The 26,593-nt window shown below is 37.6% G+C and overlaps 2 protein-coding genes, 6 non-coding genes and 1 pseudogene across 9 annotated transcripts; all 9 read left to right on the top strand.

The window, feature by feature from the left end:
• Nucleotides 1-657: 657 nt before the first annotated feature.
• On the top strand, nt 658-729 carry Trnad-guc. The gene has a single exon. It is a non-coding gene; the product is annotated as a tRNA-Asp (tRNA).
• Nucleotides 730-1,472: 743 nt separating this feature from the next.
• Nucleotides 1,473-1,544, top strand: Trnad-guc. Its single transcript has one exon. It is a non-coding gene; the product is annotated as a tRNA-Asp (tRNA).
• A 497-nt stretch (nt 1,545-2,041) lies between these two features.
• On the top strand, nt 2,042-2,113 carry Trnad-guc. The gene has a single exon. It is a non-coding gene; the product is annotated as a tRNA-Asp (tRNA).
• Nucleotides 2,114-2,631: 518 nt separating this feature from the next.
• Trnad-guc lies at nt 2,632-2,703 on the top strand. The gene has a single exon. It is a non-coding gene; the product is annotated as a tRNA-Asp (tRNA).
• Nucleotides 2,704-3,222: 519 nt separating this feature from the next.
• Trnad-guc lies at nt 3,223-3,294 on the top strand. The gene has a single exon. It is a non-coding gene; the product is annotated as a tRNA-Asp (tRNA).
• A 543-nt stretch (nt 3,295-3,837) lies between these two features.
• Nucleotides 3,838-3,909, top strand: Trnad-guc. The gene has a single exon. It is a non-coding gene; the product is annotated as a tRNA-Asp (tRNA).
• Nucleotides 3,910-5,303: 1,394 nt separating this feature from the next.
• On the top strand, nt 5,304-7,672 carry LOC114543729 (mitochondrial import receptor subunit TOM40 homolog). The gene is made up of 4 exons (XM_028562596.1): nt 5,304-5,525; nt 5,762-5,922; nt 6,344-6,445; nt 6,948-7,672. Exons 1-4 carry the CDS (start codon nt 5,351-5,353, stop codon nt 7,494-7,496), a joined length of 987 nt encoding a protein of 328 aa, XP_028418397.1. The 5' UTR covers nt 5,304-5,350; the 3' UTR covers nt 7,497-7,672.
• Nucleotides 7,673-8,521: 849 nt separating this feature from the next.
• On the top strand, nt 8,522-14,290 carry LOC114543731 (zinc finger protein ZPR1-like). Of its 2 annotated transcripts, XM_028562597.1 has the most exons (13): nt 8,522-8,695; nt 9,477-9,635; nt 10,062-10,152; nt 10,274-10,344; nt 10,442-10,664; nt 10,991-11,034; nt 11,160-11,226; nt 11,717-11,800; nt 12,108-12,184; nt 12,407-12,517; nt 12,623-12,715; nt 12,991-13,059; nt 13,910-14,289. In XM_028562597.1, exons 1-13 carry the CDS (start codon nt 8,600-8,602, stop codon nt 14,048-14,050), a joined length of 1,326 nt encoding a protein of 441 aa, XP_028418398.1. In that variant the 5' UTR covers nt 8,522-8,599; the 3' UTR covers nt 14,051-14,289. The 2 variants fall into 2 exon arrangements, with proteins under 2 accessions (XP_028418398.1, XP_028418399.1); XM_028562598.1 differs by lacking the exons at nt 12,407-12,517; nt 12,623-12,715 and having other exon boundaries at nt 13,910-14,290.
• A 4,236-nt stretch (nt 14,291-18,526) lies between these two features.
• On the top strand, nt 18,527-26,590 carry LOC114543730 (annotated as a pseudogene).
• Nucleotides 26,591-26,593: the final 3 nt, after the last annotated feature.

The raw sequence follows: 26,593 nt of genomic DNA, 5'->3' as shown, positions 1-26,593 counted from the left end.
TCACTGATAATAAACACGAGCCTTCCAAGACCAAGGAGATCTACTAAGACCAAGGAGATTTTACACAATCTCTAATTATCCAAATTAAATAGGTGGAACAGTCGAGGGTATCGATGGCTTTATTTTGGCACTGGTAGTCTTCGCCTTTTCGGTAGTGTAGTAATGAGCTCCCCGCAGCCTAGTTCCTAGTCGCTTTAAATAAAATAAAAATAGGAACACTGCAGGCTTTTACGGAGGACGCGACGGATCAGACACCTTGTTTGTACATTCCCTTCCGGGATTTCAAGACCCCATTTCGTTGATGATTTATTATTATTCATGATAATAAACAAATATATTTCTCCCGCAAATCAGTAAGCCTTACAACGATCTCGAAATATCTTCTATTTTTGTTCATAATAGCCATTCCATAGCTGGAACATCCAGGGTATCTTTGGCGGTAGCTTTGCAGCGATAGTCTGTAATAGTGTAGTTAAGACTATCCGCGTCTGTTACGCGGTGGACCGAGATTCCATCCCCCGACCTTCGGATTAACTTTTCAAAGAAATTTGTTTTTCGGTTGACTGTCAGGAAATTTTATTCTAATCTTTGCTCCATAATAGCCGTTTCCTGAGTGGAAGGTGCACGATATATTTGGCATGCTTTCAACAACAGTAATCCTCGGTAGTATAGTGGTGAGTATCCCCGCCTGTCACGCGGGAGACCGGGGTTCGATTCCCCGCCGGGGAGAAATGCTTTTAAAGAATTTTTACGTAAACTTATCAGACACCTTGTTCGTACGTTTCCTTCCGGGATTTCAAGATCCCAATTCGATAATGACTTTATTATTATTCATGATAACAAACAAATATATTTCTCTCGCAAAGTCGGATGAGCCTTTCAAGGAGATTCTTTTGTACACGTATTATATTGAATTGTTTTCTACTTTTGTCGTCCATAACAGCCATTCCATAGGTGGAACATCCTTTGGCGTTAGCTTTTCAGCCGTTCAGCGATAGTCTACCATACTCCATAGTGTATTAATGGCATTCATGATAACAAACAAATATATTTCTCTTGCAAATCAGATGAGCATCTCAAGGAGATTCTTTTGTACAATATCTCGAATTATCTCCTATATTTTTGCCCATAACAGCCATTCTACAGCCTCTACAGGTGGAACAGTCGAGGGTATCTTCGGCGCTATATAGTCAGTTTGCAGCGAGCCTAGTGTAGTGTATATAGTAATGACTATCCCCGTCTGTCACCCGGAATACCGCGGTTCGATTCCTCGCCCTGGAGGAAGGTATGCCTTTACTATATAGATCGTTTAAGAAACTTATAACTTTTATATTTCTTCCGATTCAGATGAGCGTTTCGAAGAGATTTGTTTTTGGTTGACTGTCACAAAATTTCTTCTAACCGTCATCCGTAATACCCATTTCCTCAGTGGAAGGTCAACGATATATTTGGCAGTGGTTCGACAGCAGTAATCCTCGGTAGTATAGTGGTGAGTATCCCCGCCTGTCACGCGGGAGACCGGGGTTCGATTCCCCGCCGGGGAGAGCCGTTTTTAAAGAATTTTTTTCTTGTTATACATTTCCTTCCGGGATTTCAAGATCCCAATTCGTTAATTAATGACTTTATTATCATTCATGATAACAAACAAATATGTTTCTCTTGCAAATCAGATGAGCCTTTCAAGAAGATTCTTTTGTACACATACTATCTTGAATTGTCTTCTATTTTTGTTGTCCATAACAGCCATTCCATAGGTGGAACATCCTTTGGCGTTAGCTTTCCAGCGATAGTCTACCATAGTGTAGTAATGACTATCCCCGCGTTTGTTACGCGGGGGGACCGAGATTCCATCCCCCTCATGAGAAGGGTTTAATTTTTATAACTTTTATATTTCGGCTTCCGATTCGAATGAGCGTTTCAAAGAGATTTGTTTTTCGGTTGACTGTCACGAAATTTCTTCTAACCGTCATCCGTATTCCGTAATACCCATTTCCTCAGTGGAAGGTCAACGATATATTTGGCAGTGGTTCGATAGCATTAATCCTCGGTAGTATAGTGGTGAGTATCCCCGCCTGTCACGCGGGAGACCGGGGTTCGATTCCCCGCCGGGGAGAGACGTTTTTAGAGAACATTTTTCGTAAACTTTTCAGACACCTAGCTTGTTCGTACGTTTCTTTTCGGGATTTTAAGATTTCAATTCGTTAAAAACAAGTATATTCCTCTCACAAATCAGATGAGCCTGATGAGGAGATTCTTTTTTGTACATTCTCGAATTATCTCCTATTTTTGCCCATAACAGCCATTCTATAGGTGGAACAGTCGAGGGTATCCTAGGCGCTAGTCAGTTTGCAGCGAGCATAGTGTAGTGTATATAGTAATGACAATTCCCGCCTGTCACCCGGAAGACCGCGGTTCGATTCCTCGCCCTGGAGGAAGGTATGCCTTTACGATATTGATCGCTTAAAAAACTTATAACTTTTATATTCCCTTCCGATTCGGATGAGCGTTTCGAAGAGATTTGTTTTTGGTTGACTGTCACAAAATTTCTTCTAACCGTCATCCGTATTCCGTAATACCCATTTCCTCAGTCGAAGGTGAACGATATATTTGGCAGTGGTTCGACAGCAGTAATCCTCGGTAGTATAGTGGTGAGTATCCCCGCCTGTCACGCGGGAGACCGGGGTTCGATTCCCCGCCGGGGAGAGACGTTTTTAGAGAACATTTTTCGTAAACTTTTCAGACACCTAGCTTGTTCGTACGTTTCTTTTCGGGATTTTAAGATTTCAATTCGTTAAAACAAGTATATTCCTCTCACAAATCAGATGAGCCTGATGAGGAGATTCTTTTTTGTACATTCTCGAATTATCTCCTATTTTTGCCCATAACAGTCATTCTATAGGTGGAACAGTCGAGGGTATCCTAGGCGCTAGTCAGTTTGCAGCGAGCATAGTGTAGTGTATATAGTAATGACAATTCCCGCCTGTCACCCGGAAGACCGCGGTTCGATTCCTCGCCCTGGAGGAAGGGTATGCCTTTACGATATTGATCGCTTAAAAAACTTATAACTTTTATATTCCCTTCCGATTCGTATGAGCGTTTCGAAGAGATTTGTTTTCCGGTTGACTGTCACAAAATTTCTTCTAACCGTCATCCGTAGTCCGTAATACCCATTTCCTCAGTGGAAGGTCAACGATATATTTGGCAGTGGTTCGACAGCATTAATCCTCGGTAGTATAGTAGTGAGTATCCCCGCCTGTCACGCGGGAGACCGGAGTTCGATTCCCCGCCGGGGAGAGACGTTTTTAGAGAACATTTTTTCGTAAACTTTTCAGACACCTAGCTTGTTCGTACGTTTCTTTTCGGGATTTTAAGATTTCAATTCGTTAATGACTTTACTATTGTTCATGATAACAAACAAATATATTCCTCTCACAAATCAGATGAGCCTTATGAGGAGATTCTTTTTTGTACACTCTCGAATTATCTCCTATTTTTGCCCATAACAGCCATTCTATAGGTGGAACAGTCGAGGGTATCCTAGGCGCTAGTCAGTTTGCAGCGAGCATAGTGTAGTGTATATAGTAATGACAATTCCCGCCTGTCACCCGGAAGACCGCGGTTCGATTCCTCGCCCTGGAGGAAGGTATGCCTTTACGATATTGATCGCTTAAAAAACTTATAACTTTTATATTCCCTTCCGATTCGGATGAGCGTTTCGAAGAGATTTGTTTTTGGTTGATTGTCACAAATTTCTTCTAACCGTCATCCGTATTCCGTAATACCCATTTCCTCAGTGGAAGGTGAACGATATATTTGGCAGTGGTTCGACAGCAGTAATCCTCGGTAGTATAGTGGTGAGTATCCCCGCCTGTCACGCGGGAGACCGGGGTTCGATTCCCCGCCGGGGAGAGCCGTTTTTAAAGAACTTTTTCCTTGTTATACATTTCCTTCCGGGATTTCAAGATCCCAATTGGCCAATTCGTTAATGACTTTATTATCATTCATGATAACAAACAAATATATTTATCTTCCAAATCAGATGAGCCTTTCAAAGAGATTTTATTGTACACATACTATCTTGAATTGTCTTGTCCATAACAGCCATTCCATAGGTGGAACATCCTTTGGCGTTAGCTTTTCAGCGATAGTCTTCCATAGTGGCTATCCCCGTTTTCCGTATCCACCGAGATTCCATTCGCTGCCCTGGAGGAAGGTTTCCTTTTTATGACTTTTATATTTCGGCTTCCGGTTCAAATGAGCCTCACAAAGAGTTTTAACTGTCACGAATTTTCTTCTAATCTTAGCTTCATAATAGCCATTTCCCGAGTGAAAGGTGCAGCATATTTTTGGCATTCGTTCCGTCGCGGGAGAACCGTTTTTAGAGAACTTTTTTTCGTAAACTTTTTAGACACCTTGTTCGTACGTTTCCTTTCGGGATTTTAAGATTTCAATTCGTTAATCACTTTATTATTATTCATGATAACAAACATGTCTGTCGCAATTCCGATGAGCCTTCCAAGACCAAGGGCAAGGAGATGTTGTACACTTACTACACTATCCTTTGCTTTTATTATATTGATTGCTTAAGATATGTATGACATTTATATTTCTCTCTCGATTCGGATGAGCGTTTCGAAGAAATTCTTTTGTACTCTATTTTGAATTACCTTCCGTCTATTTTTCGTCCACAACAGCCATTCCATAGTTGCATGGAACATCTACGGTATCTTTGGCATTTGTTTTGCAGCAGTAATACACCGTTATACGCCGTGGTGTAGTGGTGAGTATGAGAGTATCCCCGCATGTCACGCAGGAAACTGGGATGCGCAGACACCTTGTTCGTACATTTCCAACGAGGATTCCGTTACAATAACAATAAATCAATACTTCTCCACCAATTTCGACGAGTCTTTTAAAGAGATTCTCTTGTAGACCGTTACAAATTAATGAAATAATCTTTAATTTTTATCGGGATAACTGCAATCCCCAAGGCTAAGTGGAATGTGGACGGTATATCTTAGGCCTTTGTTTGGAAGTTGTAGTCCTCCGTTGACCGTAGTCCGTGGGCAGTCATCTGGAGATGGATCTGATACAATAAGACTCGTTTCGAGGCTATAATAAGTTGCTGCAACTTGATAACAACATGGTATCACGACCAGGAACAAATTGACTTTTTTAGCGCTTTCAGCCGTGTACGGTGTATTGTAATACATGCCGGTAATTTGAGGAATATTACACGACGTTTGGCAAAAATGATCTAAGATTTCCGCTGGCCATTTCTTCCCAGAAATGAAGCAATTATTTTTACGGAATGAGCACATGGGAAATTTATAAATGCCGATGGTAGAAAATGGGTAATGTTCAAGCGTCCAGTGCTCCTTCCAGTTCAACCCCTAGTTCTTCTCCTCCTTCTCCTCCGCTCACAGCACCCCCGCCACCAACATCAGGGACACCAGAAAAGATAATACCAACACCTTTGGTTGGAAACCCCGGAACGTTTGAAGAATTGCATAAGAAGTGTAAAGGTGAGGCTGATATTTAAAATTATATATCATATTTGCACTAAATATTTTTTCATTTCATGATAGTGATACCTCATATCATGCTGTGGTATAGCTGATCATAATAATATTACAACGTGAAATATTCACCCTGAGTAGACAGTGATTGTGACCATTGTATACTATTATATTTTATGAAAACTTCCCCCCCCTACTTCCCCCTCCTCTAGTATAATCATAGTTGATATTTTGGTTTTTAGATGTCTTTCCACAATGTTTTGAGGGTGCAAAACTGCTCTTGAATAAAGGCATTAGCAGTCATTTTCAAGTTAGTCACAGTTTAGCATTAAGTTCATTGACACCGGGAACCTATCATTTTGGAGCGACATATGTTGGGGACAAACAGACTGGACCACATGAGGTACGTATTGCTTATATTTTTATTATGTTATAGCTGTATTTTTATTACACTTAACTTTTTGGCACCTGTACCACTCAGACTGCTGAGAAAAGTCCCTAAATTTTATGTATGGCTATTAGCATCCCTAGGCGGGTGCATTGGTTCAGTTTTTTGAAAATATTTTTTCAAAATGAGACCGTATGGTGGACTACCTAGATTGTTGTTTAACCTTCTAAATAGTACACCAAAATACTTTTAACAATAGGCAATATTTTCGTACATAATTCCCCAAATTTGAATTGATAGAGCTAACTTTGCATCCTTTCCCTGAACTAGACTAATCCAATCTTTTTTTAATTTGTTTATTTGTTAAAATTGCCTGTGGTCATGATACTTATCTCAATAAATGCACATGTTATCTTGTAAATTATTTTTACTACAGTCATTTCCTGTCATGGTTGGAGATATTGACTTAAAAGGAAATCTAAATGCACAGATTATTCACCAGTTTACTAGTGCAATCAGAGGAAAGTTTATTCTACAGGTGAGATGTGATGAGTGTTTTGTAGAAGCTGAACGATAAAAAGAGTATTACATTTTGTATATTTGGCTATACATACAAGATATATTTTACCAACAAAAACAATCAAAAACATGTGTACAATCCAAGTATTTTGTATGATAACTAATAGTTTTGGAAGAACACTTTGTTGATGTATAGCTGCAAATGTTTTCCTAAAGGAACCTCTATAGGAACAGGGTGTAAATAGGGTATAAATTCCCTTTTGGTACCTTACAAATGCACTTAACTTCCTGTTCTAAAAGTAAAAAAGAACACAACTCTAAGTCCATAACCTTACCTGCATGCTCATTAATTAACATGACTATGCCATTAGAGCCATTAATTCTTTTTGAAAGCCCCTGTTATGCATGATGTCTGTATTTCCATGCACTTTGCCTGATTGAGCAAAAGTCTTCTATTGACGTGTGCCATATTAATGGCAATATGGCACATGGACACGTCTTTATTGTGTGATTTCATTCAGACTCAAAAGAAATTTTGGGCCATGCAGCAAGTTGATGCAGAATATCGTGGCAGTGATTTTACTGCTAGTTTGACGTGTGTAAACCCTGACCTTTTCAAAGCATCCGGAATCATTGTTGCCCACTACCTGCAAAGTCTCTCACCTGGTTTATCGCTAGGAGCAGAATTTCTCTACCACAATGCAGCCAACCAAGAAGCCGCGGTCGTCTCGTTGGCTGGACAGTATAAAACCGATAATTGGACGGCATGTGCCACGGTTGGTAAGGCAGGATGGCACGCAAGCTACCATCATAAAGGAAACGAGAATGTCGATGTAGGAGTTCAGTACGAATACAATACACAGCAGGATCAAAGTTCTGTTAGTCTGGGATATCAGTTCAACGTCCCTAAAGCCAACTTAGTTTTTCGTGGCATGATGGACACAAACTGGGTAGTCGGAGCAGTACTTGAGAAACGTTTTCATCCACTGCCATTTACTTTTTCCTTAGCTGGTACTATCAATCATACTAAAGGAGAATCGCAATTTGGATTCGGCCTGACTGTTGGATAAACGTGGGTTAAAACAATTATACTTCGGCCAAACTAGAAAACCCTATATTACATCTTTGAAGTACCCCTTGCTTGAAGTATCACTCCTTGCCAATAGACTCGCTGTGAAGATCTATATACGTTCCTGAAATTCACATTAATGTCAAGGAAAGGAGAAATAAAATTGAACCTATTTTATAATGCTTTGCGTTTTTAATCTGCCATGTATTTCCATAACTTTTATAAGCTTGCGTTCAACATGTAGTACTGAGGCGACGACCAAGTTACTGTTTTTGTTGTTGTTGTTAGCGGTGTGTTGTTGTTGTTGTTGTTGTTGTTGTTGTTGTTCTTGTTGTTGTTTGCTTTCTAGTTTTATTATTATTATTTTTGCTATACCTATTATTAATATAACCAGATGTTGATTGGTCGAAAAAAGTTATTTGCACTACGATACAAATTTTTTTTTCATCCAAAATAAACAAAATGACTGAAAGTATTTGAATGAAAAAATACTGGTGAAAGTTTAAAGTTTCGCGGGACGGAGTTTTGACTGAAAATTTAAAAAACTTTAGGGATATTCGGGAGTTGTCAGGGAACTGTGACCTGTCCCTGAAAATGTTCTATATTTTTGTGTCTCGTTAATTAAAAAGGTCCTGAACTGCTTGTCCAGTTTCAATGTTGTTCTTTTCTTTCTTTTTATGCCTTTATGGTTTCGTTTTAGCTATTCTGTTATTTCTAGATTCTAAGTTCGATTTTGACTAATCAGCAAGGTTACGCATACGCACACTATTATGTACGCACACTACAGTGTTGGTGGTGTGACCAAGTGATTATTTAAGTTCAATGGTAGTATATGCTATGACCATTGAGTTCAATGGTATGACCAAATGAGTCAATGACTGTTCGAGTTTCATATCCGTAAAGCTTGAGTCTGCTCGACTGCATCCTCGTTCGGAACGAGGATAACAGGTAACGAGGATCATAGCAACGGAGCTAGGCCATATGTTAGTGCCAGTGCCCGCGCGATAGAGAAGAAATTTTTGGGGGTTTCTTTCGCTATTATTTATTAGTCATTTTCCCAAAGTTGTGTGATTGACTGAAAGTTGTCACGATCGACCATAAGTTATGGCAAATCTTTCAATGTTTCCGAATATAAGTGCTGACAATGATGAAAACTCGCCTATGAGTGTGGAAAGCCTATGTATGGCTTGCGAGGAAAAGGTACTCTTAGTACAATTATTACACTTTCATACAGGGCCAGCTGAAGTACCAGGGGGAGCACAGCAGCACGTCACGGTGCCCCCCTTTTTTAAGCACCAAAATGTTAGCTATACTAATGCGTACAATCCTAATTATTTTTTTACAAATTTTAAATCTTAACCCCAACAATGCTTTGAGATTAGTTCTATCACACTGTAGTTCTATAAAGGGTTGTATGTCAAAGCATCTGGTTGACAGCACCATTGGAAGTATACCTCTTAAAAGTTCACGCATATCTAGTATACCTAGTATACATGCCTATAATTGTGGACATGTTTCTCTACCAACTTTAATGCCACGGTCATACTTTAACACAAATATTTTGGGAAATGAAATATATTATTGGTGGTGGTGAGTAGTTATATAGGACCCCCCATGTTAATTTAAAGCTAGGTTACAGTGGCTTCTGTGCATCATTCTGCTCATTTCCTGAGCTGAAACATGTTTATTAAGTACTTTTATGAACATAAACTCTGGCTTATACTCATTTGAAAGTATAGCGAACCAAAATAGTGTCAAATACTCTGCATGACCATTCTTGATCATGTTTAGGAATATAGTCAATGAAAATGCATGTAAACAAGGCATTAGTGATTTCATTAGTGACTGTAACCTACCTTTAAGAAGATATGTGTTGGAAAAACTGAAAAGGTTTCAACCATTACATTTTCTTTGCTTTGGGGAAGGTGTAAATTATTATATTATTATTTTTGCATTAGTCTGGGCTTGTTTATTATTTTAGGGCACAACAAAGATTTTAATGACAAAGATCCCATACTTCCATGAAGTGGTAATAATGTCATTTGAATGTCAACATTGTGGAAATAGAAACAATGAAATAAATTCTGCTGGCCCTGTACAGTCACAAGGAATCAGGATTGAAATAAAAGTTGCTAAAGGTGTAAGTAGTTGCCACATTGGTATTGAATGATATATTGACCTGAAAGAAGCAAGTGTTAATACATTAACCTGCATTAACTTAGTCTCAAAACTGATCATCAAGGATCAAGGTTATTTTCTGTGCGTGTCTGCCTTAATTTACAGTACTGAACTTTTAGTGTACATTTTACCACCCATTTTTAGCCCTCATTGGAATGCATGCATGATCACATCTGATATAGAACTGAACCAATTTCAATGGAAATATGTGTTAAAGCATGATACTATGCACTCACTAGCAGTGTTAGAAATTAGCTTGATCAACATCAAGTGTACATTTCAAAGCATTAAATGACATTTACTACCTGTTTTTCCAAAGTTCAAATGTAATTGTATCAACTTCATCCCATAATTTAAATATCATAAATTAACACGTCTAATTTTAAAGGATCTCAATAGACAAATTATCAAGACAGAATCAGCAATGGTGAAACTGCCAGAGTTAGATTTTGAAATTCCAGCTTTCACCCAGAAAGGAGGTAATTTTTATATGATATTCACCTGTTGTTTTTCGATTTCGTATGTCCTGGCATGCTTAAACAAAGTGGTAGTTAGTAACTAACAAAATTTTTCCATGTAAACATGCATTTGTCAACCTAGAACTTAGCACCATTGAGGGTGTCCTGGAACGGGCGATTTCGTCTTTAGAACAAAGTCAACCGCTGCGAAAGGTAAGACTTTGGTAAAGGATTAAGAGACTGGGCAGGTCCTAAAAACCTATCATGATACACTGATCGTATTATTGATGGAACGAACGACTTAATTTAGGCTGTTGACCCGGAACAGGCGGAAAAAGTTGGTCAGTTCATAGAAAAACTAAAAACATACCGTAAAGGCGACGTTCCATTTACGTTTGTACTTGATGACATCTCTGGCAATAGTTTCGTGGAGAATCCTCACGCACCGGACAATGATGCCGCTATGACAGTTACGAAATACGACAGAACAGAAGATCAAAATCGGGCTTTGGGATTTATTGCAAGTGATGATGGTAGTGTGATTAATATTGGCAAAAAATCCGATGCTAGAAAATTAGCGACCACTATATGCTTTGCTCATTTGATTTAATGGCGAAGCAAGTTTGTATTTTCTTTGGCTGTCCTACAACAATTTCAGTTGTGTTTGATGATGTTTTCCTGTGTGATGTAAGAACTCACCACCGGCTATACACTGTGCTGGTGAGCTCTAAAGGCGAAGCAGCTTTCTGCGGTTGCCGATGGTAGTTTGGTCAGTCATTCGTTCATTGATTGGCATGTTTAATATCGTCCTTAAGTTATGCGATTTTTTTCCCTCTTGTCATTATTGGTTTCTTTTTAGCACCTGAGGAAAGCGCTCCAGAAGAATTCAACTTTAATGAAGAGGTATTAACTACTTTCTCGTAAACACCATGGCGGACGATAAAATAAATATAATATTACTGAGAAAGGTAGTAGCTAATGAAAGGTAAAAATACCGACATGTGTACTAAACAAACATTGTCCTATAGGTACTCGAGTTCCCAACAGATTGCCCTCATTGTAAATGTCCGACAACCACGAACATGAAGGCTGTTGGTATCCTTTGTACTTTTTTATATCAGCACACTAGACGATAATATGACCATGAGCCACGCTGCAAATATACTCGAATAGACATAATTTTCGATTAGTTTGTCTGACTCCGACTTTGGGCGACTTGAAGATATAGATAGATATACATATAGACGAACAAAGTTGTCCCCAGTCGATGAATGGTATTGAACAATGTTGCTCTGAACACAGACTTATTATAGATTAAAGAGAGCAAGGGATTTGTTGCAAGTTACGCGAAAACGATTTCTAATTTTTCCCGCTAAACTGATATATAACTTTTAAGGTTTGTAGGGGATGCTATTTGTGAATTTAGCTTTATGTATATTTGAGTTTCAAATATTATATTTATAAGTAGCTATATTTCATCTTAGAAAGTGAAAAGCAGCGACGCAAAGGGCTAGAAGCATTTAGAGAAGAGAGCAGACTGGGTTTTTAAATCAATCAGAAAAGTTTTGTCACTTAACAAATTAAGATATTCCATTTTTTAAACAAGTTATACTCATGGCAACCAACTGTTCAAACTGTGGAAAACGGTCGAACGAAGTGAAGTCTGGAGGTAACAACTATATGCACATTAATTTATGGTTCTTGAGGGCATTTTGAGAGGAATAAAAAGGAATTATACTTCTTGGAAACTAAGAATACATCCATATCAGTATGCATGTGTGCAGTAACCATGCAATGCCATGGCCGATTTGAATACAGAACATATAGACAAGTGAAATTGCCAGTTGCTTTGCATGCCACGATAACTGGAGAGGGCACATATATATGTTAACATGAATGCATGAATACAACCCCCCCCCCCCCAATTATCGGGCTTCCTACGCCACTGATGCTGGCCCAACGTCGTCTTCTTATAGCTGGAATAGAGGATCAAGGCAAAAGGATAGAATTGAAGATTACAGATCCTACTGATCTCAGCCGCGATGTATTAAAGGTAAGTACTCCTTATTTACTTCTTTTACTTATTGGGGGTGTGGTGAAATCGCAATTAAAATGAGGCTACAGACACATTGGCTGTTTTCAACTTTCAGTCTATAATTTAGCCTTATTGTCAGCGGTACTTCGTCTTGGCTACAATTTCTGTTTCGTGCAAATGTTTTGAGGTTCAAGGTTGCGCACGGGTATACCAATCCTGAAACCAATATTCTGTCTTTAGAGTGATACTTGCACTGTTAGGATACCTGAACTTGAGTTTGAGTTAGAAAGTGGCACGCTAGGGGGTCGTTTTACCACCTTGGAAGGTCTTCTCATCAATGTCAAGGAGGATGTAGGTTGTTTTTTTTTCACTAGCATTGACAGAGGTTAAAGTCATTATATGACTGCGTGAAAAATTATACTGTATAATAATGGCACTCTCAATGCTACTCTTCAGTTGGAGGGTCAGAATCCCTTTGGTTCCGGCGATACACCTACGCTACAGGAAGATACCAAAAAACTACAGAAATTCATCTCGAAACTTATGGAGGTATATATGGTGTATCTGTGGGTGGGGATGAATCATGAAGATGCACACCAAGTATTGATAATAAGTGCGCATCCGTCGATCAACTACGAACAATTAACTATCCTATGCCTTCAATACGAAAAAGTTCAACTGACAAATGCCCTTTTGACTGTTTAAGCATGTTTAATTCCTTTAGAAAAAAAATCTAATTTTTTTACTTGAAGTAAAAAAAACGAAAAACCAACCCGAAATATTCTTTGTTCTTTCTCTTACCAAGGTCTATACGTTCATTTTAGGTGATAGAAGGTAAAATTATGAATATACATTTAATTCTGGATGATCCTGCTGGCAACAGTTATCTTCAGGTTCGTTTCTTGTGCAAATAGGAAATAGGAGACCATATGACTGCGGCCTGTATGAGAGAATGAAACATAATATGTCGATATTTTTGACAGTACGTCAATCAATATAAAAGTAATAGCCAGGAAAAAGTATGAATGTGTCTTTCGCAAAACATAATTTTTTTGCCACAGTACAAATTTTTAATTGCTAAAAAACACTAAAACATATGTTGCCAAATCGAATTTATAACACTGTTTATGCGCAATAGTAACGTAAAATAGGACGTCAGTTTGAATAGTTGTATGGTTAATTCCTCGGGAATTTCACGAGGCGGAAATTTTATTCGCGAAAAAATATACATTGCAAAACGCGAGTAATTGCAATCGAGTTTTTCTTTCATTTTGCCGCTTTTATGAACTCACAGGCCAAACGAAATTCTCTCTCGCAATATATTATTGGTCGTTTATGACGCATGTGTAAAATTTTTTTGCGCGAAAATTTCACCAACTGGTTGAAAATCACACCTTAATGATCGTGATTACAAACCGCAAACCAATCAGACTGCAGGGAGCACGAGTGGATTCAAAACGAATATAATAAAAAAAGAAAGAAGATGCAATCCGTCGTATATGTTAATTTATATGGCTTTTTAAAATACTATATCCTATTGGTTGACGAGCGGTCCGTAAAAACCCGTATCCGGACCGTGGTCTCGTGCAGTTCAGCTATAAAATAAACAGATTTTTGACCTCGCTTGTTTGATCTGTACTGTGAAATATCAGACCGAGGTTTTTGCATGTCCATAAAAGCCTCGGTCTGATATTTCACAATACAGACCTCGCGCTCGGTCAATAATCAGTTATTATTCTGCAGAATGTTTATGCGCCGGAAGACGACCCAAACATGAAGATTGTTCACTATGAAAGGAATCAAGAACAGAACGAAGACCTTGGCATCAGTGAAGAAATGATTGCGGAAGAAAAGGCAAGAAGAGAAAAAGCTGAGCAAAACTGAGCATCCAAAGAATAACATCAAATTATATAAATCAAAAGTCTAAACCACACGTTATACAATAGTGAATAAAAACACTGCTTGGGAAAACGCTGATCGGCCTACGTCATTCTCTATTTCAATAAATATCACTGAATTAACTTTTAGTAAGTTAGTATATACATATACTGTAAAAAAATGAAATGTTTCTAAACTTAGTAAAATGACATTCTTTCATGAAAACAATATACATTTGATGACATAAAATCATACTTTGATGAATTTCTGTACACTATATTCGTTAGAAGTTATACTAACCGATTTACTTAGACAAGCAGGCAGACATGCAATATTAATTATTCTGCGTCTACTTCTGTATCTTCATTTGCGCCAGTAAGGTACTTCAGTTAAGTATTTCCTCATACAAGTTTTCGCATTCAACTCAGCTGCAATAATTACGCATAATTTTAGAAGCGTTATCGTTTGTTCAACGAGTTTCAAACGATGATTTTTTTCCATTTTTGCCTTGACATCCCTTTTTTGTGGACTGGATATAGATTTCTGGGGCGAACAAAAATTGTATTATTATTTCACACAAGGAAGTTTCGGCAGTAACTAAATTATCGGGGTACAGTACATTAATCATTCAGTTCGAGAGTTCATCATGTCAGTGCAGTTAACTTTCAAAACTTTTACCATGATACCATCACGACTTGTCCTGATGTATTCGTACTGATGAAGGCCCGGGTTATTAAACAGAACGGAAGCTTTGCAGCTATGTTTGTAGTAATGACTATATGGTGCACTTTGAAACAGATAGCTACATATTGATGTTACAGAACTGGTGTAGTGAAATGCTATATAATGAACTGTATATACTGTATACCAGCAATTTTGTTGATTGTACAAATAAGACCGTAAGGGGAAATCATTGCTTACTGGTCCAACAAATTACGTTGTGTTCAAGCATTGTGAAGTAACGGAAATCCTATATCTTTTTTAATTACAGTCTTCGTCAGCACGTCGACGACATATGAAATTGCACTTCAAAAGTAATGAATGACCAGTGGTAATGACCGTCACGCTGTCCTGTGAAAATATTTGACGGTAGTTGATTATCAAGGTCAATTTGAGTTGTGATTTCGCCGTGTATATAGGAGCGAATTATCTCAGCCAGGCGAGGTAAAAAGCGCATCACATCAAAGGCTTAACCTGATTAGTCTCTTTATTATTATATGCAGTTTTCACCTCGCCCAGCCGGGATAACTCGCTCCATGTAAACAAGCCCTTAGTTTAACAAGATGCAAAAAAAATCGGCAAGGTTTTCTTACAAACAAAATCGCTTCTAAGCAGAGCGGTATCGCAATTCAAAGTTGCTTGATAATCAACTACCGTCACGCACTGCGCGCTTGAAAGCTAAAAGGCGAAATGTCTATTCAGCCTTGCGAGTGACAACTTCTTAATTTTGAGTATCTACTCTTGTTCTTCTGAGTATGCGGCAAACTTAAACATAAACTATTTCATAGGGTCATGATCGTGGACATGTGTGAATTAATATTGTGCCGGTATTGTGCTACTCTGAGTTACAGGGAAAGCCGAAAAATTAGCTTTTTGGTTCCTGATCCGGACGTAGCTTCAGGCCCGAACTTTTCATGTACAGAAACCTAATGTTAATTTTAAGCTAAAGTCTTTGTTTAAGTTCATTTAAAAAGGTGTTTGCGTGCGCCAGAGGAAATAGATGGTCACCGACCATGAAATCGGCGGAAGATGCGCAACGCGAAGAACGCAAACAAATCTTGAGTATAATCATGTACGCAAAGTCAATTATCATTTAAGATTAAACCCTTTTTATTAATGATCTCGCAAAAGTCCCTCTCGCAATCTGGTCGACTTTTCAGCGAGATACTATACAACCCTTCTCTTGTGCCGACCTCATCTGTCTCATGGTCGTCATAGTCTACTCCGAGTCTACTCATACTCCCATATACAGAATTTTCCTTTTAATTAAACTGTGAACCTTATACTGTGAATCCTATTATTCCTATAAACGCAAAGTCGGTCCAATTCAAGTCAAAAGAAAGCCTTCAAAGCGAGTAGTTTTTCTGTCGTGAGTTATCTTCTTAATTTGTGTTTAGGTGGCGTCGAATGCAATTCAAACAATAGATAATGAGAGATAATGGAAATAGTTGTAAATATTATATACTCAATACTACAGGGTGTCTAAAAAAAACACAAATATGCAAGAATATTAATGTTGTTCGGGTTTGCACCATAGTTCAGCTAAAATGACTTTTAGCATTTTAAATGAAGGATTAATTCAATTCCCAGAGGTGCGTATCTACAGGGTGTATCAAAAAAAAGGAGACCTTTAGAAATCAAGCTATTGTTAAAATTTGAATGCCTTTTCAATTGCATTTGCACATATGCTGAACCGTAGTGCGTGAAATATTGATGGCATGCATGCATACATTAGAAAATGAATTGACATTTGTACACAAGATTGTCTGCTCCTGGGAATTTGAAAATAACTTTAACAGCATAAGGAAAATAATGACCCAAAAATATTCAAATGACTAAGCACACTACCAGAACAAAAATGGTTCAACTGACTTCGGAGCAAAGAGTTTTTGTAGTCGTAACTTATACCCAGCCTGCCGTCATCAGAAAAGCAGTTCGCGATATGCACAAGCGTACGGTAGTTTGTGTTGAGAGAAATGGAGGCCACGTTGGAGGTCATGGTCCATGACATTCAGTTCTTTTGATGTTCAATTTATCAGCAATTTTCAATCCGGATCGAAATGTTAAATGAATCTGTGTCAGATCAAGTTGTAATTCATTCCTGACTCATGTAAAGATTTTAATAGGCAGAGTTTGTAAAATGGGATGCTGAGCCATTCCGGATTCAAAGTCAATTCTAACTGATGTGAACAGCCCTAATGCTCGCACGCAGTGTTAAAAATTAATGAACAAATGATTTGTTCATGTTTTGAAGGAACAGCTAAAGCAATTTACCACGCATACTGTTATCGCTTTTGTGCTTAGTCGTTTGTGCTTAGTCATTTGAATATTTTTGGGTCGTTATTTTTCCTTATGCTATTAAAGTTATTTTCAAATTCCCAGGAGCAGACAATCTTGTGTACAAACGTCAATTCATTTTCTAAAGGTCTCCTTTTTCTAATGTATGCATGCATGCCATCAATATTTCACGCACTATGGTTTAGCATATGTGCAAATGCAATTGAAAAAGCATTCAAATTTTAACATAGCTTGATTTCTAAAGGTCTCCTTTTTTTGATACACCCTGTATTGCGCTTTAGAACTGTATTAATGTTCAGCATATTTAAGTGGTTGCGTTTTTCAGCCTTGAGACACCCTGTATTAAACCAAAATATAATTATTGTTTATAGATATAATGAGATGGCAATGAAGCTTAATGAGGCTTACATCAAATTTCCTACCCAGTCAACACGTTAGCCAAAATTGCCTTTAGTATATCAGCAAAATCTTGTTTATCTGCAATGGTTTGTAAATTATTATAATAGAAATTATTCGAGTCTACAACACTTTTATGGTGTTTCTCAACCGAAGTGCATCGCACTGAGATACTTGTGCTAGCGCTTATGATTTCATTCTTGCGAGTGACAACTTCTTAATTTTGAGTGGAGACTTCTCTAAGAATGCGGCAACCTTAAAGCTCTTTCATAGGGTCATGATCGTGGATGCCACATCAAGGAAAGCGCTCGCTCGCCCGCCCCTGACACACTCCATATAACAACGCGTTCTAATAACTCACCAAATCCTTTTGTGAGCTTAGTCTAACTGGAACACAAGATTGTCCACGAGTACTCGGTCGTGATGAAATTACTAAAATATATTCATGTCATAACATTTCGTGTGTATATTGTCGTTCGCGTGTTATTCGCGTCATTTATAACGTAATTTCATGATATCAAGAATTATTCCGACCTCGGTTAAGGTTGTCCGCCTCCGCTTCACTTCGGCATGCAGATAACATTGACCTTGGTCTGAATATTTCTTTTGATATCATGCAAAAGCCGAATCCAATTCCAAATTGTTTAAAACATCGTTCCGGTTACTGACACACAAAGCTTCGAGAAATTCCTGTTTAATTGCATGGGTTAAACTGCTAGGAACGCGTATCCAAAGGAGAAAAAGCGCTTTTATCAGAGTAGCGTAGCCAGCCTGACCATTTGTCCCGCTATGCTAATATTTTGGTGTTCATCGACTGTGAAAACAATGAAATTCTAAAGAAATTTACGTCAAATCATTGGAATTAGACAAAGCTCTTTAGTTGAAGGATAGGGGATCTTAACTTCGTGACAAAAGACAGGGGAAATTAGTTCGCGTAGTTAGCACCGAGAGACAGTGTATATAAAGATCGTGTTTTATTTTTATCACCACATTTGCATCCTGGTCGAACGAAAGAAAGCATAAACACTAAATAAAACGAAAAGGTTGACGGCATATGTATACTGTATACATCAACCATGGGTCGCTTTTTATTACTAGTTTTCTTCTCAGTTTGTTTGACCGGACAAATGTAAGTTTTATTTTAAATTGATTTTGAGGTAACATAATTTCAGTGAAAGCGATAACGCCTGTATTCAATGGATTTTTGCATCGTCATACCATGCCGCGCATATCAGTCTGCTACTGCACGATGCGAGAATGAAACAGCATGCTTATAGCTAAATGTAATATAATATACTGTAATATAATATAATATTAATAATAATTGCTATTACAAACTTATGAATCATTAAGGAAACTCTGAAGCAATTAAACTTTGGACTTCCAAAGTCCAAACCTTCTTCATCTCCAACATACTATTGAAAGTAACTATGTAGACTCATTATAACAGGAAGGTGTGCCTTGCGACAAAGCAGGCCTGTTGAAACACTCAACTCTACATGGTTTCTTGAAAAAATACTGATGAAAATTACATGAGCAGGCTACATAAGACCAGCGCGTGTCTTGGGTGGGCGGATATTTATGTCGGATAGAGTGAAGCAAATAAACTTATATTACATTTTCAAGAATTTATTCGTAGAAAAATGTACCAAAATTTGACGTGTGTTTGATGTTATCATACTAATGACAGTATAATCTAACGCAATTCCCAACAATAGTTTACTTTCTTCCAACACTCGCATCAGGAAACTTGAACCGCATGTGAGTGCATTAGCGATCATGTTGTTTCATGTTAGAAGATGTGTCATACTGTCATTTAAGAACCTTAACGCTCTGCTACACTAAGCAACCTTCCTTGCAATTTGCAATGCAATTCTACTTCTGAAACATCCAAAGTTGACTAACACGAACATTTCTCCTACTCTGCTAACGTTTTCTTATAACATCTCGAACACTCTTTGCAAATTAACATCTCACAAAATTATAATTGCATTGCAAGTTGCAAGGAAAATTTCATAGTATAACAACATCTTTACGCGCTTCACTGCCGAATGTATATTGATTGATTGATGTGTATGGTTTTTGTCAAATTGAGATTTGGCAGACTTTCCCGCTTAAAAGAGTTCCGCCGTATTGGAGAACAGTCAATACGGGTACTTTAAAGATTGACGTTCACGGCGAACCGCAAACCACAGATTAAGTTTCGCATTCCTCATTTAACAATTAGCTGTCTCGATGTTGGGAAATCTTGACCGTGAAAATTGAAACATGAAATGTTAACTAAGCTGCAGTTAAAAACCGGCTGAATATAGGGTTTACTTTTAAATGTGACTTAATTTTTTCCGCTTCCAGTCACCGGTTTGCCGTTAACTTCAATCTTAAAGACTCTAATGCTAGCTCTCTCTGACGTATTTGTCGAATTCACCAAAACATGATATGCTGCATTTCGCTGTTTAAGCAGGAAAAGGGCCTGGAAAGTGGAGGTGTTCAGAGTATCAACATGCAGTACATTCCATGCAGTCACCGTTTCCAGCAGAATGAACACGGTCTATAATACAGACTAGTCATGACTAAAAAAATGATTGATGAGAAGCGTTCTAACTGTTGTACTGTATTGAAATGTAGTTTCAAATTGTCCTGCAGATGCTTCGGAATTAAAAATCTTTGCCGCTACAAAATAGAGGATTCAACAATTAACACGGCTTTTGCGAAACGTTCCGAATTGTGCAGTGGCAATAAGAGGTGGGTTTGAATTATTTAAGTAGAAAAAAATAAAAGCTAATTGGTCACCTTTGTGTCATAAATCGTATTAATTATCTTCACATGCAGTGAAAAAACTGAAAAACAGACAAACACTCCCCTGGCATTATTTTGTACCATGAAAAGTGTGAAGGAATAAGGAGACCATGCATGAAGTTAATTGTTATTAACAAAAAAAAACAATTGGATTGGCTCAGATGTTGCCGGTGAGGGGATGCGTATCAGTAAGCCAGCACTTCCTTAAAAACACTTTTAAATCCCGGGCCTCTGACATGCTTTTTCCCCGCAGACGGGGGGATATGGAAACAATGTAATGATTGCAATTTTTATGAAATTATAGCGAAGTTAAGAAGAAAGATAGGCAAAAGCAGAAAAGTTATTTCCAAAACTTTGGATGTATAACGAGATTTTAAACTTTTTTAATGTTCTCATATGTCGTGATAGAAATAAAAATCAGGTCGAGCATGCATGTGCCGAAATAATACAATAATGCATTCAACTAATCGAAAAGTGTGTAAAACACTTACTCATGCAAGTTATAGAAAGACATGGATTCAAAGAGCGACATGTTATAATTTGTGTTTAGAGAGTGCAAGAGACTGTTTGGTTGGCTCAAGCCCACACCCAGTGGTTATTATGAAGACTGTTGTCCTGGCTGGACACATAAAACCAAACTTGGATGTATTAAAAGTACGATTTCTTTAGTTAAGTTTCAATGTGGTAAATTTCGTTAGCACATATGGCCATCATTACCGCAGATGCATGTATAGATTTCACCAGATGTGCATTTATATTCCTTGATTAAATACTGAGCTACTGAGTACTGACTACGGTAATTTTTTGTCAATCTCCAACAGAAATTGACTTTGGAAATATTAATTTACCGAATACAAAATAGGCATCTGCTGCGCCCTGCCTATAAAGATTTAACATTTAATATTTCCAGCAATTGTTGGAACTGCATGCATTTGACACCTGCAATTGAATTTGACGTACAAAGCAGTCGCCTTATTCTATATATACACATAAAATCTTTAAAGAACTGAACTAAGTTTCACACTTTCACTCGGTTCTAAATGGATGTTTTGGAGAAGCAAACGGGAAAATCTCACATTTCCAATGCATGCCATATATGCACTAGTCTAGATTTGTATAATGTATATTATACGCACTAAAAAGCGTTTTAACTGAAAAATTGCCAACTTTGTATATACGGCTATATTTTTCAAACCTTTTGAAATTGAGATGCTCTCTCCAGGTTTCCCTTTCTGGGTGAATATTCCTTGTTTTCAAGTTAGTTTAGTAGCGAAATTATCCATTATATTACTTATATAATTTATTTATTAGGGTCAAATTTATAGTTTTCTATACACGTCTCCATCGGTTGACTTTCGAGGTCTTGGGAGCTGGATTCCAACGTTTTTGCGGTTATTTTTTCTCCTCTGAACCCAACACAGCCATGCAGCTACCTATCTATTTTTTATTTTTAGGAACATGTATTGCCCTGCCACAGGACGTGCAGAAATTTCCGCTGAGGCTTACCTGTGCGCCAAAACGTAAAAAACCTAGGATTGCAGAAAAGGTTTTACAAGCTGACTAAACCTCTGGATGAACCACTGTCCTATCCTAATCAGACTAAAAACCTCCTCGAGGCAGTACCATTTCCATTACTGGACCAACCATCAGTCAATGTGTTGTTACGCAGCATTACTTCTTCCGATGAAAGTGGCTGGGTGATACGCTATCTTGGAATGGCTAAAAGAAATGAGAAGATGGCGGAGGAAACAAAGAAAACTCTTCCGGAGTTTACAACGTATTCGGACTACGATAAATTATTTAAAGAATATCTCAAAGTACAACCTCAGCCTCTCGTGTCTCTTAAAATCCCCTTTTTGGTAAGCTTTTAAGATGAAATATTATTTTATGGATTCATCTCATAAAGTAGCTAAAGACATTTCAAACGATGTTATTTTTTATTATCGGTGCTATTATATATTATGATATCGTTCTTCTCAGCTTAGTCGGCTTCTCAGCTTATATACCATATTGTTTTGTGCTTTGCAGTAAATATTTGTTCATTCATAAGCAACGAAACAAATTGATCAAACATTTGAATTAACCTGACCACAATGCACTCAATCTGATTATTAATGCATAGTGAAACCAGCTCCCTGACTATTGTATCTGTAGAAAAATTACGTAACTTATTTCGAGTTATCCTAGGACTAAAATTCGGGAAGCCTTAATTGAACGCTTGCTATAATACAGTTATTTTCAGGTGATCCCTTGTCCATATTTTAGCCAATCGGCGCTCAGAAAGTTGTCGAAATATAGAAACCTATTATATTTTTTTTATAAAACTAATCCCACCCAATTTTATTCTTGGTTTGTTATCAAAACTATAATATAGGCTATGCTGAATAGCTGCGACGTAAGTTTGAAACCGCAAAAAAGCGGGTTTCCCTGGCGGGAAACATTGCCTTTATTTAAGTCATGTGACTGCGAATGAACCGATCACATTTAAAATACACAGCACATATACCCCATAACAGTTTCAGTTGTTTAAGAAATAAGAGAGAAATGGATTATTTCGACGACTATAGTGTCTCATGCAGTCGGTTCCTGCCATTGCAGATAACCCGGTTCTTGCTACTGTATGTTTTCGCTTCTTTTTTCACTACTTAATACATAATAGTCAAAATTATTAGTTTCTAATTTTCCCTCGAATCTTTTTTCTGTGTTGTATTTACAGCCGGGTAAAACCTTCGATTTTATTTCCATGGAGCAATACATGAGGTATCCTTCTCAAGAATTACCGTTTAAAGATATCATTCAACATAATGATTGGCAAAATGACGATGTGTTCGCTATGCAGCGTTTGGCGGGCTTAAACACAATGTCTCTAAGAAAAATGACGATGGAAGGTAGGATACGTATCATTGCATTTGCCGCGAAAAATGCGACGAATAAACTGGACCTAATTTTAAATGTGCGTTTTAGATTTTAACAAAAATCACTTCAACAAAACGTACGACTGGGACGCAGCAATGCAGCGAGCATCGGGACAAGAACTCTCGTTTAAAGAGGTAAACTTTATATCAATGGCAGAAAATATTAAATAGAAAACGGTTTTGCTTGAGGAACTTTGCGACGAAACCTTGATTGAACATGCAGTTCGATACATAACTGACAACACTGTTTAAATATGATAACATATAGCTACATGCAATTTATTTATAACATGCAATGTAAATTGATAATACCCAAGGTACCTGTCCATTTTCACCAATGAGTCTACCATTCACCATCAGATGTACATTACCATTGTCTACCATTAGATAGACATTACCATTGTCTATCATCAGTAGCTATAGACATTACCTTTGTCTGCCATCGGTAGTCATTACCATTGTCTACCATCAGTACAGGCATTACCATTGTCTACGACAAGTAGTCATTACCATTGTCTACCATCAGTAGACATTACCATTCTCTACCATCATATGGACACTACCATTGTCTACCATCAGATGGACTTTGCCATGCATTGTCTACCATCTGATGGTCATGCATTGAGTATAAGGCCTACAGTGTGTCCCAAAAAACGACACTATAGAAATTGTCATTGTTTTTATAAACCTCTCTTAAACGAGCGTGATTACGCACAAGGAAATTTAATGAAATTATACTGTGTTATACTACAAAGACTGTGTTTTGTCAGATCAGCCATGATTTCACTTTTGTTGTAATAGGAGTTTAAAATTTAAAATTTAGAATTTAAAATTCAAGAAGCTGATCATGCATCTATTTATTTAGCGAAACGTTGAGGCATACAAATTGAAACAATAGGATAATTTCTATGATATTTCTATAATAATAGGGAAAATTAGAGACTAGGCTTAATCTATACCTATATACACATGCATCCACGTATTCGTCATAACTGAGTCAGTATAGCTTCAGTTGCTCTTTTATACCACTTCAGATGATCAGTACTGGAAAAGTATTCATAATCGACTACGAATTGCTTTTTGATCTCACTAATGTGGAGGATTATACAGAACGAAATACCACAGATAGGCGAGAAATGAGAGGATCACGGAGTCCATTATGCGTGTTTGTTTCAACTGCAAACGGATTAAAACCTGTAGCGATCCAAACTGACCTACGTTCAGGTAAACCCATGAAAAACTCGTAATATATATATATTAAAACGACATTCAGCTATGATGTCAAGTTGTGGGTTATTAATTTTCTAATCTCTAATTTATTATGTCACTTTAGATGCTCCTGTATTTTCCCCCGTTGATGGCTTAAAGTGGTTGATGGCGAAGCAAGAATTTCAAAATGCGGACATCCTTTATTCTCAACTTATTGAACACTTGTTGAAGACTCACCTCGTCATGGAACCGATCTGTGTAATCTTGAGATGTACTGTATCGAAGTATCATCCTCTGTTTCAATTACTCAAGTGGCATTGTCGAGGCTTGTTTGTCACAAACAGTCTTGGAATAAAGGCTCTCTTGGACGAGGGTGAATTTTTGCATAAATTGTTTGCTGTTGGGCACGTTGGTGCAATAGAGTTTCTTAACGAGGGTTATAAGTATTCAACGTGGAAGGACACGGAGTTTAAGAAGAACCTCAAGGTAATAATAATACAGATGAGTGAATACGTGTCACATATGTTGTATCAGCTAATTGTTCCTACGAAATAATTTTTTTAGAGGCGTGGCGTTGACGACGTGAATGTCTTACCTTATTTCCCCTACAGAGACGACGGAATGCTTATCTTCGAACAGGTCGAAGGTATAGCAAAGGAATATGTAAAATTGTAAGTGGTCAATTTTTTATTTCCAGTCATGACGACCCCAATTCGAACTATATGAAATATCGGAACAAAGGCGACTATTCTGAAAAGGGAAAATCTATATTATTTGTTAGATATTATCATACTGACAAAGATGTGACAGATGACTTTGAGCTGAGTAATTTTGCAAACCATTTGTCAGCAGATGGCACGGGAACAGAGTGTGGAAACGGAATGGTAAGATGTATTTTTTCAAGCGTCTTGAACTAAAACACTGCCCATGCATGTGATCATAAAATGTCCCATGTGATAAATCAGACCGCCATGAGTAATTTAAACTGTTTCACCTGCAGCTTTCATATTTATTTCTCGTTAAAACTGTTTACATTGCTTGTTCGTTATGATTTAGATTAAGGAGTTCCCAGTAAAAATCCAAACGGTTGCTGAACTTATCGATGTCATTACTCGAATTGTTTTCATCCCTATCCAACACCACGCTGTTAACTATCCTGTGGCGTATTATGGAGGGTTTGTTCCAAATATGCCCTCAAAACTTTACGACGATCCACGTGTCCCATATCAAGAGTTTGGGTTTGACCGATTGCCACAATCGCATGTAGCTACGGTACGATTTTTTCATCTTCTTGTTGCTACACAATAAAACTGTATTACTCATGTGAAAACTGCATGGAAATGTCAAATTATGTGTACTGTGTCTACAAAAATGGCAACACAAAATCAGAGATGCCGGAAAAGAGAGGCGGCTGCAGGGGCAGCTAACCGAAGAGGGGCCTTATGCCTTTCACTCTAAAAGATTACATTCTATATCTTAGCATCAAATGTAGTATAACAACTGCATAATAGACAAAACACTTCTCGACGTTTCGTCAGGAGAGTTAGCATGAAAAATAATTGAAAAAATCTTATAAAGATTTAAATCTACCCCTTACCGTTCCGACGTCTCTCCACGAAATTGTCGCATTTTATTATATTATACAATGCGATTTGTTTTTTGTCATAGTTAATAATTTAGGCCAATGAGCATCCAGAATCGAGTTTGCTCTTGATCAGTTTTTATAACGACGCTTGCTTAATTAATGCTAGCAATTTCAAATTGCCAAACTAATCAGTAATGTTTTACAACTTTATAGGAGCAAATCTCGCTGTTCATGACCTTAGGATCGATCCGATACGATACTATCTTTGATTATGGCGATCATCTCAAAGATGACCTGCTAAAGCTGTTGTGAAAAAATACCACGAGCGACTTATAGGAGAGGTGAATGACAAAATTACTCAACGAAATAAGGAGAGGTTGGCAGATGGGAAGTTATCCTATCCATACCTCCTTCCAAAATGGTTGCCAAACAGTATTCATACATAATGTCGAATATATCTTTATATATTCTAATATATCTATACTTATTCATTAAAATAGGTGAACAAGCATTAACTTAGATTTACTATACTGGCATTTTCGAAAACCTTTTAGTTTTTATTATAGTTGATTTGATGATTTTTGTTATTTGGCAATTGGCATTGATTAATAACATCTCAGGTTGTCAGTT

This window comes from Dendronephthya gigantea, unplaced genomic scaffold (assembly GCF_004324835.1).
Source record: "Dendronephthya gigantea isolate DGI-Jeju-01 unplaced genomic scaffold, DenGig_1.0 000536F, whole genome shotgun sequence".
Classification (NCBI taxonomy): domain Eukaryota; kingdom Metazoa; phylum Cnidaria; class Anthozoa; order Malacalcyonacea; family Nephtheidae; genus Dendronephthya; species Dendronephthya gigantea.
The sequence above is the reverse complement of the archived record's forward strand: the minus strand, read 5'-3'. Positions and strand labels throughout refer to the sequence as shown.